At 42.7% G+C, this 17,899-nt stretch overlaps 1 protein-coding gene across 2 annotated transcripts in view; it reads right to left on the reverse strand.

The window, feature by feature from the left end:
- Positions 1 to 17,899, reverse strand: part of LOC124607891 (scaffold attachment factor B2-like) — a 211,848-nt gene that overhangs the window by 26,471 nt on the left and 167,478 nt on the right. For both annotated transcript variants that reach the window (XM_047139942.1, XM_047139941.1), the window contains exons 14-15: positions 2,501 to 2,632; positions 2,176 to 2,288 (exon numbers count right to left, since the gene is read on the reverse strand). In XM_047139942.1, coding sequence (XP_046995898.1) covers positions 2,176 to 2,288; positions 2,501 to 2,632 — 245 coding nt within the window. The remainder of the gene's footprint in view (positions 1 to 2,175; positions 2,289 to 2,500; positions 2,633 to 17,899) is intronic.

A 17,899-nucleotide genomic window follows, 5' to 3' on the forward strand; every position in this document is an offset into this window, starting at 1 on the left:
AATGATTTGTATAAAATATGTGCCATGTAATGCTACGTAGGGCTTAACCATGGGACCCAGCATCTTAGAATAAAGCAACCTGTACATCTGCCGGTAGCTGAAGTTCAACGTTACTGTCATGTGTACCATAATGTGACAGGTATTTTTAACTGTCACTGTATGAAATACCAGTGAAGTTGGGCCTACGCTACCTAATTTATGACACACACTGCTAACCTCAGCAAGCAATTGCAGTGTGCTGCCACTGAATGCTGTGTGTTTTTTCTTATTTCATAATGAGTGAAGAGAGTTATCCCGATCTGTGACAGAGTTCAACTACGATCCTCACAAAACCAGAAGTGATCTCTATGACTGCATGTCTGTTCTGCTTTTGCAGAAACTCTGAGCATGAGTGTAGACTGGTTGCCCAGCAAGAGGAAGGCACAGCTTGCTTCTCTGCACCATCCATCTCCTCTGGTATTCAGAGTGCCAGTTCAATGACCAACAGCAAGTTTGTAGTGTAATTACTCACCCCAATAGGAACAGCAAACAAAATCTGTCTACATATTTTGACCACATTGAACGTCTTCCCCTTTGTGCAACAGTTATCTTCAGTTCTACTTTGATGCTAGGTATCTGGTCAGTTCTATTTGCAGCAGTGTCAAGTATATATCAAATGGTTATGAATGCTCACTCAACAGAAACAATTATTTGTTGAAAACTTAAGCAGAGCCAAAAGGAAAAAAAAAAAGGGCAAGCAAAGACCACTTCACAAAAAAACTACGTTTTTACAAAAGCAAACATTTCAGTCAAAAAGCCCTCCAATCATTAAAGCTACTTCTTCAGACAAGCTGTGTGACAACACTGTACATTTGTATATCTTGTCATACAGAAACAAAACAATTTAGATGTGAACTGCATCAAAACAGGTGTGAAGGCATCTCCACATCTGAATTGTGATGCAATAGAAAGACAGGAAATAAATGAAAACTCTGATATATGTCTCAGCCCCTCCTGACCTAGATGACTTCTTGCTACAACTAATGAGAATTGCCACAAGACAGTTGGCTCTTGTGAAATACTACTGAACTATAAAAGGATATGGAAGAATGGGCACTCTGTAGTCGAAACCATTAGTTACACAAACGAAGACTGAAAAACAGTTTTAGACATGAGTATGTTGAGCATACATATTTTGTTTTTGTTTGGGTTGGGGTGGCACAACAACTTGCAAAAGAACCAAATTCTTATTAGTTCTTTGCCACATTATGGGAATTTTGTTATGGAAATAACTTATTCATACTGCCATACAAACACAACTGCGTTACAACTTCTGTCTATTAAAAAATACTTAACTATCACCACTACTTGCAGAATGATTTCATACTTATTTTATTTTCTGGTGCACATTTTACAATGAACCTTTTACTTCATTTTAAGTATAAAACACACAGCAATACTATCACTTATTGTACATGGAAAATCTTGCAGAAATTTTTCTTAATGTTTAGACTGTATCTGAAACTAAATAACAAAGAAAAAGAGTTAGGCAAAATCACACTGTGGAAAATCCTTCCAGGATGGAATAATGACAATATTATGGAAAGAATATTTGCTACTCACCATATAGTGGGGTCACTGAGTTGCAAATAGGCACAATAAAAACACTGTCGAACAAGTAAGCTTTCAGAAAAAAGGCCTTCATCTGAATTAGAGGCACGTGCGCACGCACACACCAGCTCTGCCTGCCAAGGCCAGACTACGGTTTTGTGTGCAAGTGCAGTTTGTGTCTGAATCTGACGAAGTCCTTTTTGGTTGAAAGCTTACTTGTTTGAGTGTCTTTTTGTTGTGCCTATTTGCAACTCTACATCCCCGTTACATAGTGAGTAGCCACTATCCTTTTCATAATGCTGTCAAAAAGAATTTTTATCAACTGGAATGTCTTGAGAAAAGCTACAGCATATAACTCACTGTGGTAAAGTCTGTTGACTCCCAGCTTGCAATTTATCTTACTGAATCATGCCTGATTATATCTGGGGAAAATGGAGGTGTATAATCAAATGTACAGTACGGAATGAAGCAATGTTGGAAATGAAAAGCCTCACATTTGGAGCAGTAAAACTGTCTAGGAAAGATTAAGGTATATTGAGATTATTATTTGATTTTGTGACAACCTTAATTCTGGGACATACTTACGTTTCCCTGATTCAGAATAACGTTCACGCACATTATGGCGCACATCTGCTTTTGGCCGATCTGATTCTAGGCGGCGATCCTCACGTATTCTGTAGTTTGCAGGTCTTTCAAACCTACAACATGAAATAAATTACAGATTTTTACTGTGATTAGTATGTGCATGCCAAAATAATTCCAAATACTAAGATCAAACATGAGACAGATCATATCTCAATATTAAACAATGAACATTTTGGAAGAAAAAAGGGGCCACTTTGCATGTCATGCATTATTGACAAACCAGGTAATATGATTGGCTAAATATAAACTAAATATACACACAAACCTTGAAGTATCTTCATAGCGTCCAGATGGAGTGTCAAAGTGACGTTCAGTAGCAACTCTCTTTCTTTCATCTGGATATGCATCCCTCCGATCATCTGCTGGACGTTTAGCACTGCGTCTTGCTTCTTCTAATCTACACAATAACATTTAAATCCACTTTAGTTAACAATAGTTCGAGTGGATTCACTGTACACCGGAAAGTACAGTGGGTTTATATACATAAGGTACATCGCCGCGGGCAGGGAGGTAGGGAGGTAGATACTGCAACAATTCCACAAGGGAAAGAATAAAACAAACTAGACATACGGCACAATGCCGAGTGGAAGAAAAATCCACAAGAACCACAGAAAAACAATGACCACTACAAGGAACAAAATAGGACAAGAAAAACACAGAGACGCAAGAAACAGGTAGAAGAGATTAAAACAGGAGAGCAGATTACCTTGGTTGGCTGACCACAAAAATAGAAGGATAAGCGAGCCACTCTGCAACACATTAAAGCCTCTACCCTAAAAGCACTAGGGTGGAGGACACTCAGGGACGCACTAAAACTTAAATCAAATGATAAAACCCACCCTCACACATAAAACGTAAAACCAAATCAGTTGATGAGGCATTGTCTGCTAAAATTACTGATAACGAGTCCAGTAACCGAAGATGTCTCGGGCCAGCCAAACTACGAAGGCAGGGAGAGGGGTGATGAACAGGGAGGCAGAGGGGGGGGGGGGGGGGGGGGGGTGGCAATGGAAGATGGATTGGTGAGGGATTCTGCATGGAGGATCCTTTGTAACCCTTAACTGCAATAATCACCAAACATTTTCTTTCATTTCACGACTCATCTGCCCTGACAATCCACTCCTACCACATCCCAATCGAGCTGTCCTTTGCAATATTTACGAAGCTGAGACATGACTTTCAAGGCATACATCCAGACTCTTTGCCATGTTATCATCCTGTGGTTGCAACTAAAACCTTGGACTGAAAACACAAACTTCAATGGGTCTGTAGCCGCAAGAGTTGTTAGCCTCGTTTGAATGTGCAATCCATTGCATTTCAAAGTTTACTTCACCTCTGACTGAATTATTTGTCTTACTTGTTTTAGAAGCTTGCTGGTTTCAACACACAAAATTTCGTTTTCTCAAAATAATGAATCCATCTTCAAACGCTTAACATGGAACAGAGGGAACAGTTTTATCTGACAATATCACATTTTCTGATAGATTTGCAGAACAAATTTTAACAAAAATAATGTGTTTTCAAGAGATCTTTAATGCAGTACATCAATTAAACTGCATATTTTCCTAATATACCTGTTCAATTATGAAGAGCACCACAATGGGAATTTAAGCTTCATGAACGCTTACATCAACATTGTGCCAGCTCAGCTTCCTCCCATCAGCCAATCAAAGCACAGGATACAACAGCATCCAAATGATACATGTGGTATCCGCCACACTTTCAAATAAGCATGCTGTCATTTATGCTGCTGCATTTTCTGTAGTCACTGCAACACGAGGACACTGCCATGAATGACTGTGCCGCTACTAATCAGATGGAAGCATCCCTCCCCAGAGCGCCAGTGGCAGGTGCACTCAAGTTTGAACATTCATGCCTTGACCTGATTTTGAGTCTGCCACTTGGCTAACATTCTCAGATTGTCATAATGGCCAGGGCTTGACATAATCTGAATAGACACTGTACTGAAGAGTGACAGATTTATAAATTTGTTATACCTGTATGTATTTCTACATTCAAATCTACTGTTAGCAACTGACGCTGCAACTTCAGCAACAAAGTTATACATTGCTCATACTATTTGATATTACATGCAGAATAAATTAATAATCTGAATTCTCTGTTCATGAATGGCATCTGTTCCTTGGTCGTGTAGCCACTAAAGAACCACACAGCGTGCAAAGGAAGTCTTAACACAACAGAACACTGAAAATATTTTACTTCAAAGTTTATATATATATAAAAACAAAGATGATTTGACTTACCAAATGAAAGTGCTGGCAGGTCGACAGACACACAAACAAACATACACACAACATTCAAGCTTTCGCAACAAACTGTTGCCTCATCAGGAAAGAGGGAAGGAGAGGGAAAGACGAAAGGATGTGGGTTTTAAAGGAGAGGGTAAGGAGTCATTCCAATCCCGGGAGCGGAAAGACTTACCTTAGGGGGAAAAAAGGACAGGTATACACTCGCACACACACACATATCCATCCACACATACACAGACACAAGCAGACATTTGTAAAGGCAAAGAGTTTGGGCAGAGATGTCAGTCGGGGCAGATGTACAGAGGCAAAGATGAAGTTGAAAGACAGGTGAGGTATGAGCGGCGGCAAATTGAAATTAGAAATTAGCGGAGATTGAGGCCTGGCGGATAGCGAGAAGAAAGGATATGCTGAAGGGCAAGTTCCCATCTCCGGAGTTCTGACAGGTTGGTGTTAGTGGGAAGTATCCAGATAACCCTGACAGTGCAACACTGTGCCAAGATGTGCTGGCCGTGCACCGAGGCATGTTTAGCCACTGGGTGATCCTCATTACCAACAAACACTGTCTGCCTGTGTCCATTCATGCGAATGGACAGTTTGTTGCTGGTCATTCCCACATAGAACGCTTCACAGTGTAGGCAGGTCAGTTGGTAAATCACGTGGGTGCTTTCACACGTGGCTCTGCCTTTGATCGTGTACACCTTCCGGGTTACAGGACTGGAATAGGTGGTGGTGGGAGGGTGCATGGGACAGGTTTTACACCGGGGGCGGTTACAGGGGTAGGAGCCAGAGGGTAGGGAAGGTGGTTTGGGGATTTCATAGGGATGAACTAAGAGGTTGCGAAGGTTAGGTGGACGGCGGAAAGACACTCTTGGTGGAGTGGGGAGGATTTCATGAAGGATGGATCTCATTTCAGGGCAGGATTTGAGGAAGTCGTATCCCTGCTGGAGAGCCACATTCAGAATCTGATCCAGTCCCGGAAAGTATCCCGTCACAAGTGGGGCACTTTTGGGGTTCTTCTGTGGAAGGTTCCGGGTTTGAGGAGATGAGGATGTGGCTCTGGTTATTTGCTTCTGTACCAGGTCGGGAGGGTAGTTACGGGATGCAAAAGCTGTTTTCAGGTTGTTGGTGTAATGGTTCAAGGATTCCGGACTGGAGCAGATTCGTTTGCCACGAAGACCAAGGCTGTAGGGAAGGGACCGTTTGATGTGGAATGGGTGGCAGCTGTCATAATGGAGGTACTGTTGCTTATTGGTGGGTTTAATGTGGACGGACGTGTGAAGCTGGCCATTGGACAGGTGGAGGTCAACGTCAAGGAAAGTGGCATGGGATTTGGAGTAGGACCAGGTGAATCTGATGGAACCAAAGGAGTTAAGGTTGGAGAGGAAATTCTGGAGTTGTTCTTCACTGTGAGTCCAGATCATGAAGATGTCATCAATAAATCTGTACCAAACTTCGGGTTGGCAGGCCTGGGTAACCAGGAAGGCTTCCTCTAAGCGACCCATGAATAGGTTGGCATACGAGGGGGCCATCCTGGTACCCATGGCTGTTCCCTTTAATTGTTGGTATGTCTGGCCTTCAAAAGTGAAGAAGTTGTGGGTCAGGATGAAGCTGGCTAAGGTAATGAGGAAAGAGGTTTTAGGTAGGGCGGCAGGTGATCGGCGTGAAAGGAAGTGCTCCATCGCAGCGAGGCCCTGGACATGCGGAATATTTGTGTATAAGGAAGTGGCATCAATGGTTACAAGGATGGTTTCCGGAGGTAACAGACTGGGTAGGGATTCCAGGCGTTTGAGAAAGTGGTTGGTGTCTTTGATGAAGGATGGGAGACTGCATGTAATGGGTTGAAGGTGTTGATCTACGTAGGCAGAGATGCGTTCGGTGGGGGCTTGGTAACCAGCTACAATGGGACGGCCGGGATGATTGGGTTTGTGAATTTTGGGAAGAAGGTAGAAGGTAGGGGTGCGGGGTGTTGGTGGGGTCAGGAGGTTGATGGAGTCGGGTGAAAGGTTTTGTAGGGGGCCTAAGGTTCTGAGGATTCCTTGAAGCTCCGCCTGGACATCAGAAATGGGATTGCCTTGGCAAACTTTGTAAGTAGTGTTGTCTGAAAGCTGACGCAGTCCCTCAGCCACATACTCCCGACGATCAAGTACCACAGTTGTGGAACCCTTGTCCGCCGGAAGAATGACGATGGATCGGTCAGCCTTCAGATCACGGATAGCCTGGGCTTCAGCAGTGGTGATGTTGGGAGTAGGATTAAGGTTTTTTAAGAAGGATTGAGAGGCAAGGCTGGAAGTCAGAAATTCCTGGAAGGTTAGGAGAGGGTGATTTTGAGGAAGAGGAGGTGGGTCCCGCTGTGACGGAGGACGGAACTGTTCCAGGCATGGTTCAATTTGGATAGTGTCTTGGGGACACTCCTAATGATCCAATTCCCCAAGACACTATCCAAATTGAACCATGCCTGGAACAGTTCCGTCCTCCGTCACAGCGGGACCCACCTCCTCTTCCTCAAAATCACCCTCTCCTAACCTTCCAGGAATTTCTGACTTCCAGCCTTGCCTCTCAATCCTTCTTAAAAAACCTTAATCCTACTCCCAACATCACCACTGCTGAAGCCCAGGCTATCCGTGATCTGAAGGCTGACCGATCCATCGTCATTCTTCCGGCGGACAAGGGTTCCACAACTGTGGTACTTGATCGTCGGGAGTATGTGGCTGAGGGACTGCGTCAGCTTTCAGACAACACTACTTACAAAGTTTGCCAAGGCAATCCCATTCCTGATGTCCAGGCGGAGCTTCAAGGAATCCTCAGAACCTTAGGCCCCCTACAAAACCTTTCACCCGACTCCATCAACCTCCTGACCCCACCAACACCCCGCACCCCTACCTTCTACCTTCTTCCCAAAATTCACAAACCCAATCATCCCGGCCGTCCCATTGTAGCTGGTTACCAAGCCCCACCGAACGCATCTCTGCCTACGTAGATCAACACCTTCAACCCATTACATGCAGTCTCCCATCCTTCATCAAAGACACCAACCACTTTCTCAAACGCCTGGAATCCCTACCCAGTCTGTTACCTCCGGAAACCATCCTTGTAACCATTGATGCCACTTCCTTATACACAAATATTCCGCATGTCCAGGGCCTCGCTGCGATGGAGCACTTCCTTTCACGCCGATCACCTGCCGCCCTACCTAAAACCTCTTTCCTCATTACCTTAGCCAGCTTCATCCTGACCCACAACTTCTTCACTTTTGAAGGCCAGACATACCAACAATTAAAGGGAACAGCCATGGGTACCAGGATGGCCCCCTCGTATGCCAACCTATTCATGGGTCGCTTAGAGGAAGCCTTCCTGGTTACCCAGGCCTGCCAACCCGAAGTTTGGTACAGATTTATTGATGACATTTTCGTGATCTGGACTCACAGTGAAGAACAACTCCAGAATTTCCTCTCCAACCTTAACTCCTTTGGTTCCATCAGATTCACCTGGTCCTACTCCAAATCCCATGCCACTTTCCTTGACGTTGACCTCCACCTGTCCAACGGCCAGCTTCACACGTCCGTCCACATTAAACCCACCAACAAGCAACAGTACCTCCATTATGACAGCTGCCACCCATTCCACATCAAACGGTCCCTTCCCTACAGCCTTGGTCTTCGTGGCAAACGAATCTGCTCCAGTCCGGAATCCTTGAACCATTACACCAACAACCTGAAAACAGCTTTTGCATCCCGTAACTACCCTCCCGACCTGGTACAGAAGCAAATAACCAGAGCCACATCCTCATCTCCTCAAACCCGGAACCTTCCACAGAAGAACCCCAAAAGTGCCCCACTTGTGACGGGATACTTTCCGGGACTGGATCAGATTCTGAATGTGGCTCTCCAGCAGGGATACGACTTCCTCAAATCCTGCCCTGAAATGAGATCCATCCTTCATGAAATCCTCCCCACTCCACCAAGAGTGTCTTTCCGCCGTCCACCTAACCTTCGCAACCTCTTAGTTCATCCCTATGAAATCCCCAAACCACCTTCCCTACCCTCTGGCTCCTACCCCTGTAACCGCCCCCGGTGTAAAACCTGTCCCATGCACCCTCCCACCACCACCTATTCCAGTCCTGTAACCCGGAAGGTGTACACGATCAAAGGCAGAGCCACGTGTGAAAGCACCCACGTGATTTACCAACTGACCTGCCTACACTGTGAAGCGTTCTATGTGGGAATGACCAGCAACAAACTGTCCATTCGCATGAATGGACACAGGCAGACAGTGTTTGTTGGTAATGAGGATCACCCTGTGGCTAAACATGCCTTGGTGCACGGCCAGCACATCTTGGCACAGTGTTACACCGTCCGGGTTATCTGGATACTTCCCACTAACACCAACCTGTCAGAACTCCGGAGATGGGAACTTGCCCTTCAGCATATCCTTTCTTCTCGCTATCCGCCAGGCCTCAATCTCCGCTAATTTCTAATTTCAATTTGCCGCCGCTCATACCTCACCTGTCTTTCAACTTCATCTTTGCCTCTGTACATCTGCCCCGACTGACATCTCTGCCCAAACTCTTTGCCTTTACAAATGTCTGCTTGTGTCTGTGTATGTGTGGATGGATATGTGTGTGTGTGTGTGTGCGCGAGTGTATACCTGTCCTTTTTTCCCCCTAAGGTAAGTCTTTCCGCTCCCGGGATTGGAATGACTCCTTACCCTCTCCCTTAAAACCCATATCCTTTTGTCTTTCCTTCTCCTTCCCTCTTTCCTGACGAGGCAACCATTGGTTGCGAAAGCTAGAATTTTGTGTGTATGTTTGTGTTTGTTTGTGTGTCTATCGACCTGCCAGCGCTTTTGTTTGGTAAGTTTCATCATCTTTCTTTTTAGATATATATATATATATATATATATATATATATATATATATATATATATATAATAAAATAATTACAATTTAGTGAATGATGCTTATGGTGACAAGACTGATCTGTAGCATAACCAAGATCTAGCTTAGGTTAAAAATCAGTAATTTTGCTGAAACTTGGCAAAGTTAATGAATGTGATTCCCGAGAGAATGTCATAACACTTCTGCAGTATCATTTAAATCCTTCCATCCATCACAGGTGATGACAGTGATGATTGCGACACCACATATCTTGAATTGGACTGCCTGATGAAAGCAAATGCAGTAAGCACTATACTCAAATATGAATTTGTGAAACAAACATGCAGTTTTAATAATTTTCATATTTCTTCTTGCACATATACAACAGTGTAAGATTGCCCCAAAACATGTCATTCTTGGTACAATTGGTTTTGCAAAAGCGTCAGGGAATAATATGTTGGCAATAAAAACTTACCTGAATGGGTCATTCCCTATCAAATCAACACACTTTAAATAAAAATTTGACCTCACCCTCTTAGATTTTGCTGATAGTTGGTATACTTATAGTGGGTGCCGAAACTAAGAAAAATACCAAATTTCAATTTTTTCCTCAAACCATTCCTGATATATGGTCATGTAAATTTTTCAAAAACCGGCCAAGAATGTGTGAACGGACTTTTTTTAAAATTGCCCTAGGAGCTACCCTAACTGAACTAGAAGCTGGGAAAGGTAGCATTTTTCATGCTCTTTCCAATAATATACAACAAAACAAAGCTTCTAATTAATAACCTTTTTCAAAATACCAATTAATATTTTGATTTAATTTTCATTACAGAAGTGCATCATTGAAAATTCTCAAAATATTTCCATAACTACTTCATACTGTTGTAAATCACAAAGCAAATTATAAATGTGGGATTATGATGGGTTCATTGTTAAAAAATTATTCCGGGCACTTGTTTTTTTACCAACAGCCGTAGTTTGATCAAACTGACCTTTAACAAACAGGAATTTCATTAAAATTTACTGAAAGGTAAGTAAAAAAGTACTAGAGATATCAAAATATCACCTTGAAACAAAACTAAACAACACATTCTATAACTGATTGCTTATTTTTTTAGTTTCTTACAGTTTAAACTAACAGTCTATGAACTGGCAAAACGAGATGTTGAGTGTGGGACCTATAGCTAAGATTTAAATAAGGTGTGAAAAACTTGTAAGCAGACTATCGATGTAATACTTCTGGTCCAAAAATGCACATTTCATCAGCACAGACTTTAGCCACTGTATGAAGGCTGAGCATGCTCGTGTTCCTGTCTATGTACGCAGCAGGCTGTGAACAAGTTGAAACAAGCACACTGCTTATGTCTGTACAATCATTCAGAGACGGGAGCCATTGTTGAGAGGATATATGACTGTTACCTTCCAAGGCTTAGTGTGCCTACAGCATTATTGTGCACTGTCGTTTTACTGCAAATCAATTGTTACCTCTGTGTTGACCAGTTTGTGTCTAGCATATTTAATAGTTCATTTAGAAGTAAATCTATAAATTGAAGGCGAGTTTATAAGTGGTTTTTGTATCAATTAAGTTGAGACCGAAACATTGTTTTGTGTGTGTGTGTGTGTGTGTGTGTGTGTGTGTGTGTGTGTGTGTGTCACTCCAGGCAGCAAATACACAATGTTTCGGTCTCAACTTAGCAAATTTAGAGAAACCTATTTAAGCCCTAACTTCATCATTTTCATAAAATGAATGTACAGTTTTGACAGTTTCTGTTGGTAAACACTTTCTTGGTTTTGAGTTTGGACTCACCAAAACATAAAATTAATGATAGAAAATGCCACACTAAATACTGTCACAAACAGCAATTAAACAATTATACACAGTGCATTGCAAAAATGCTTTGCAACCCATCATCAATGGATTACAACATAGGAAACTGAATATTGCCCAGGAGAAACTGTCATACGTAAAATTTTACAAGACTCTTTTGATGAAAACTTAATTGAACGAGTTCAGTTCAGACAGCAGATGTCAGTTGACAGCTGTAATCTGGAAATTGTTCAGAAGACTTCTCAAGAATTCATAGATTTATTTTGTAGTAAGATGTCTACTTTGATTCAGCATAACTTCATCGCCAAGCAACAATGAACATTCCTTAACTTCACAAGAGAAAATCTTATGCAGGAATCTGTATTTGTTGTCATATGTGATTTTTTGGAAATTTATAGTTTAGTTCTACAGGATGAAGCTCAGAGTTACCACTGGACAAGACAACAGATTACCATTCATCCTTTTGTTATATATTACAAACAGGAAGACAAAATTGAGCGTATGAGCTTTGTCATTGTTTCTGATTGCCTGGAGCACAATCTAGTTGCAGTTTACACCTTTCAAAAGAAGCTTATTTCTTATCCAACAAATTTCAAAAGCTTATACTATATTCTGACAGTTCAGCTGCTCAGTACAAAAATAAGAAAAACTTCCTGAACCTTGAGGAAGACTTCAACATAAAAGCTGAGTGGCACTTTTCAGCCAAAGAACATGGGAAAGGGCCTCGTGATGGAGTAGGGGGTTCAGTTAAGAGACAGGCAGCTCGTGCAAGTTTGCAAAGGCCATACGAAAATAATATTCAAACCACACGAGATCCATTTGCGTAGGCAGTAGATAATATCACAAATGTTCATTTTGTGTATTCCAATCAAGAAGACTATGCTGCTTCAGAAATATTATTAAGAAGCCAGCTTGAAGAGGCATAGACAATCAAAGGAACACAGCAATATCACACTTTCATTCACAACATTACATCAAAATTAATAGTTTAACACTTTTCAGGTGATACGCAGAGTTGGGAGGGGGAAGTAACTACATCACCTGACAAACTAAAGTTACAACATGTATCAGGCAATGTCACCACTGTATATGGCAGAAACTGGTGGCTTGGTTACATTTTTCATTTTTTTGGGGGGGGGGGGGGGGGGGGGGGGGGAGACACGACAACGAACTTGATGAAATGAAAATAACTTTTCTTCTTCCATGTGGACCAGCTAAGTCATTCTCCTATCCTGCACATGCAGATGTCCTGTGCGTGTCAGTTGTGGATGTTTTCACAAAAGTAAATCCATTTACTCAGACAAGGAGAACATGCATTCTTAATGAGAGTAATGTAAACCAAGCCCAGTCGGCTTTATTAAAACATAATCTGTGAAGTTCCAAGACAATTTATTGGGAAACTGCTTTCAACTCAAAACTTAATTTTTGTCTCAGGTTAGTGTTAATGTATACTTAATAAAAAGTTGTTTCAAAATTACTGTTGGTACCTATTATGTTAATTTAGCTATGTATAAATACCTGTTACTCAAAAACAAGCATTGTGTATTTAATTTTTTAATAGTTTTATTCCAAACATCATGGACCAGAACTACACTCCTGGAAATGGAAAAAAGAACACATTGACACCGGTGTGTCAGACCCACCATACTTGCTCCGGACACTGCGAGAGGGCTGTACAAGCAATGATCACACGCACGGCACAGCGGACACACCAGGAACCGCGGTGTTGGCCGTCGAATGGCGCTAGCTGCGCAGCATTTGTGCACCGCCGCCGTCAGTGTCAGCCAGTTTGCCGTGGCATACGGAGCTCCATCGCAATCTTTAACACTGGTAGCATGCCGCGACAGCGTGGACGTGAACCGTATGTGCAGTTGACGGACTTTGAGCGAGGGCCTATAGTGGGCATGCGGGAGGCCGGGTGGACGTACCGCCGAATTGCTCAACACGTGGGGCGTGAGGTCTCCACAGTACATCGATGTTGTCGCCAGTGGTCGGCGGAAGGTGCACGTGCCCGTCGACCTGGGACCGGACCGCAGCGACGCACGGATGCACGCCAAGACCGTAGGATCCTACGCAGTGCCGTAGGGGACCGCACCGCCACTTCCCAGCAAATTAGGGACACTGTTGCTCCTGGGGTATCGGCGAGGACCATTCGCAACCGTCTCCATGAAGCTGGGCTACGGTCCCGCACACCGTTAGGCCGTCTTCCGCTCACGCCCCAACATCGTGCAGCCCGCCTCCAGTGGTGTCGCGACAGGCGTGAATGGAGGGACGAATGGAGACGTGTCGTCTTCAGCGATGAGAGTCGCTTCTGCCTTGGTGCCAATGATGGTCGTATGCGTGTTTGGCGCCGTGCAGGTGAGCGCCACAATCAGGACTGCATACGACCGAGGCACACAGGGCCAACACCCGGCATCATGGTGTGGGGAGCGATCTCCTACACTGGCCGTACACCACTGGTGATCGTCGAGGGGACACTGAATAGTGCACGGTACATCCAAACCGTCATCGAACCCATCGTTCTACCATTGCTAGGCCGGCAAGGGAACTTGCTGTTCCAACAGGACAATGCACGTCCGCATGTATCCCGTGCCACCCAACGTGCTCTAGAAGGTGTAAGTAAACTACCAAGGCCAGCAAGATCTCCGGATCTGTCCCCCATTGAGCATGTTTGGGACTGGATGAAGCGTCGTCTCACGTGGTCTGCACGTCCAGCACGAACGCTGGTCCAACTGAGGCGCCAGGTGGAAATGGCATGGCAAGCCGTTCCACAGGACTACATCCAGCATCTCTACGATCGTCTCCATGGGAGAATAGCAGCCTGTGTTGCTGCGAAAGGTGGATATACACTGTACTAGTGCCGACATTGTGCATGCTCTGTTGCCTGTGTCTATGTGCCTGTGGTTCTGTCAGTGTGATCATGTGATGTATCTGACCCCAGGAATGTGTCAATAAAGTTTCCCCTTCCTGGGACAATGAATTCACGGTGTTCTTATTTCAATTTCCAGGAGTGTATTATGTAAAAACTTGTACTTTTTCATACGTTATTTCAGTTTGCACTTAAATGCTCAAAATTTTTTGTTTTATCAGGTAATACACTGTTCGTTAAGTTGTATGAAATTAAAATAAGCAATCAATTATAAAATATGCTGATAAGTTTTGTTTTAATCAGGTGATGTTTTGATGTTTCTAATACTTTTTTAGTTGCCTTTCAGTATATTTTAATGAAATTCCTGTTTGTTAAAGGTCAATTTAGTCAAACTATGGCTGTTGGTGAAAAACAAGAGTCCGGAATTTTTTTTTTCCCCCCCAAAACAATAAACCCATCATCATCCCACATTTATATTTTACCATGTGATTTACAACAGTATGAAGCAGTTGTTGAAATATTTTGAAAATTTTCAATTATGTACTTCTCTAAAAAAATTAAATCAAAATATTAATTAGTATTTTGAAAAAGGTTATTAATTAGAGGCTATGTTTTGTTGTATATCCCTGGACAAAGCATGCAAAATGACACCTCTCCCAGTTCTCTAGCTCAATTAGAGCAGCTCCTAGGGCAATTAAAGGAAAAAAAAGTCCATTCAAACATTTATGGCTGGTTTTTGGAAAGTTTACATAGCCATATTTCAGGAATGGTTTGAGATAAAAAAATTTAAATTTGGAATTATTCTTAGTCTCAGCACCCACTATAAGTACACTAAATTTTAGCAAAACCTAAAATGGTGAGGTAAAAGAGGTGTGTTGATCTGACATGGAATGACTATACAGTTTGATGGAAGGAGAGTATTTTTAATCAGACTTGACGTCTAGGGCACGAGTTCTCTAAGAGGGAATTTTTAAGTTCATATAAGAATCTCAGGCTTTGAGAGAGAGTCAAGATCCATTATGTAACTTTCGGATTTACATTTTTCACAGAACGAGGAAAAAAAGGGAGTAACAGTTCAGGAAAATTGCCAACTGCATGTTATTTTTCATTTACACACAATTTTAATACCCCTATATATAAAGAGGGCTAGTAGAAATCCCTGGGCAACAGAAGATATACTGAATTTAATTCATGAAAGGAGAAAATACAAAAATGCAGTAAATGAAGCAGGTAAAAACGAATACAAATGACTCAAAAATGGGATCGACAGGAAGTTAAAATGGCTAAGCAGGGATGGCTAGGGGCAAATGTAAGGATGTAAAAGCTTATCTCACTAGGGTTACATAGATACTGCCTACAGGAAAATTAAAGAGACCTTTGGAGAAAAGAGAACCACTTGCATGAATATCACGAGCTCAGATGGAAACCCAGTTCTAAGCAAATAAGGGAAAATAGAAAGGTGGAAGGAGCATATAGAGGGTCTATACAATGGCGATGTACTTGAGGAAAATACGAGGGGGGCCCAAAAATAACCGGAATTTCTTTTTAGAAAACATATACTTTATTGTTTTCAAATACAACCGTAGTCTCCTTCGAAGTGCTCTCCATTAGCATTAATACACTTGTCCAAATGTTCATTCCAGTGTTCGAAGCACCTTTTAAATTTGTCCTCTTGGATACCTGCTGGCACTTTCATGACATTGCGTTTTACGTCTTCCACATGCGCAAAACGCTTCCGTCTCAAGTGTCTCTTCATCCTCGGGAATAGGAAGAAGTCCGAGGGTACTAAATCCGGCGAATAGTGTGCGTGGGTCAAAGCAGTCGTCTTTGTTGAGGCCAAAAACTGGTGAACGCTGAGAGCCGTGTGCGTAGGAGCGTTGTCGTGATGCAGGAACCACACGCCAGAATCCCACATAGTCTGACATTTTCGCGACAAACTTCTGCAAAGCTGTTTCATAACCTCCAAATAAAATTGTTGGTTTACTGTCTGGTTTTCAGGGACAAATTCAGAGTGTACGATCCCTTTGATGTTAAAGAAACAGTTAAATATCGTTTTAACATTAGATTTCACTTGTCGAGCTTTTTTTGGTTGAGGTGAGCCAGGTGACTCATTGTGATGACTGTTGTTTATTATCTGGATCGTACCCACAGCACCATGACTCATCATCTGCAATGATTTTGTTGAAAAAATGTGGATCATCTTTGAATGCGTCCTTCATTTCGAGACAGGCTTGAACGCGACGATCCCTTATCTCTGGTAAGAAGCTTTGGCGCGAATTTTGCTGCCACTCTTCGCATCCCCAAATCGATTGTCAAGATGTGCTGAATTGAGCTCCAGGACAACCTGGACAAGTTCTCGAGTTGGTCGATTGCCTGCGTCGATCTTCACTGATGAGATTAAGGATTTTGTCAATGCTGTCTTCGCTTCAAGCAGCTGAAGGTCGACCGGAACGTGGCTGATCTTCAGCCACCATTTCGCCCTTTTTAAATCGAGAAAACCATTCGCACACTTGCGTTTAACAAAGAGCACGGTCTTTGTAGGCTGTCTGAATCATCGCAACTGTTTCTGCTGCGTTCTTGCCAAGCAAGAAACAAAACTTCACAACTGCACATTGTTCGTGTCACGTCTGCACTGTACACACACTCAAAGAACTGCCAAAGAAACCACACTTCTCACTATTGGGTGACGCTGCGTGGCAGAAAGACTCAGCAGCGCTCCTACTACAACCCTCTGGAGGCGCAACCTGCTACTACAAGTACATGATGTGCAGCATTACGATTCTGGTTACTTTTGGGTCCCCCCTTGTATAATGGAAATGGAAGAGGATGTAGGTGGAGACGAAATGCGAGATACAATATTGTGCGAAGAGTTTGACAGAGCACTGAAATATCTAAGTCGAAACAAGGCCTCGAGAGTAGACAACATTCCATTAGAACTACTGATAGCCTTGGGAGAGCCAGCCCTGACAAAACTCTACCATCTAGTGAGCAAGATGTATGAGACAGGCGAAATACCCTCAGACTTCAAGAACAATATAATAATTCCAATCCCAAAGAGAGCAGGTGTTGACAGATGTGAAAATTACCTAACTATCAGTTCAATAAGCCACGGCTGCAAAGTACTAACACGAATTCTTTACAATCGAATGGAAAAGCTGGTAGAAGCTGACCTCGGGGAATATCAGTTTGGATTTCGTAGAAATGTTGGAACACGTGATGCAATACTGACCCTACGACTTATCTCAGAAGATAGATTAAGGAAATGCAAAACCGACGCTTCTATTATTTGTAGACTTAGAGAAAGCTTTTGAAAATCTTGACTGAAATACTCTCTTTCAAATTCTGAAGGCGTCAGGAGTAAAATACAGGGAGTGTAAGGCTATTTACAATTTGTACAGAAAGCAGATGGCAGTTATAAGAGCCGAAGGGCACGAAAGGGAAGCAGTGGTTGGGAAGGGAGTGAGACGGGGTTGTAGCCTGTCCCCGATGTGATTCAATCTGTATATTGAGCAAGCAATAAAGGAAACAAAAGAAAAGTTCGGAGTAGGTATTACAATCATGGAGAAGAAATTAAAGCTTTAAGGTTCGCCGATGACATTGTAATTCTGTCAGAGACAGCAAAGGACTTGGAAGAGCAGCTGAACAGAATGGACATTGTCTTGAAAGGAGGACATAAGATGATCATCAACAAACACAAAACGAGGATAATGGAATGTAGTCGAATTAAATCGGGTGATGCTGAGGGAATTAGATTAGGAAATGAGACACTTAAAGTAGTAAAGGAGTTTTGCTATTCAAAATAACTGATGATGGTCGAAGTG

This window comes from Schistocerca americana, chromosome 1, assembly GCF_021461395.2.
Source record: "Schistocerca americana isolate TAMUIC-IGC-003095 chromosome 1, iqSchAmer2.1, whole genome shotgun sequence".
NCBI classification, from domain to species: domain Eukaryota; kingdom Metazoa; phylum Arthropoda; class Insecta; order Orthoptera; family Acrididae; genus Schistocerca; species Schistocerca americana.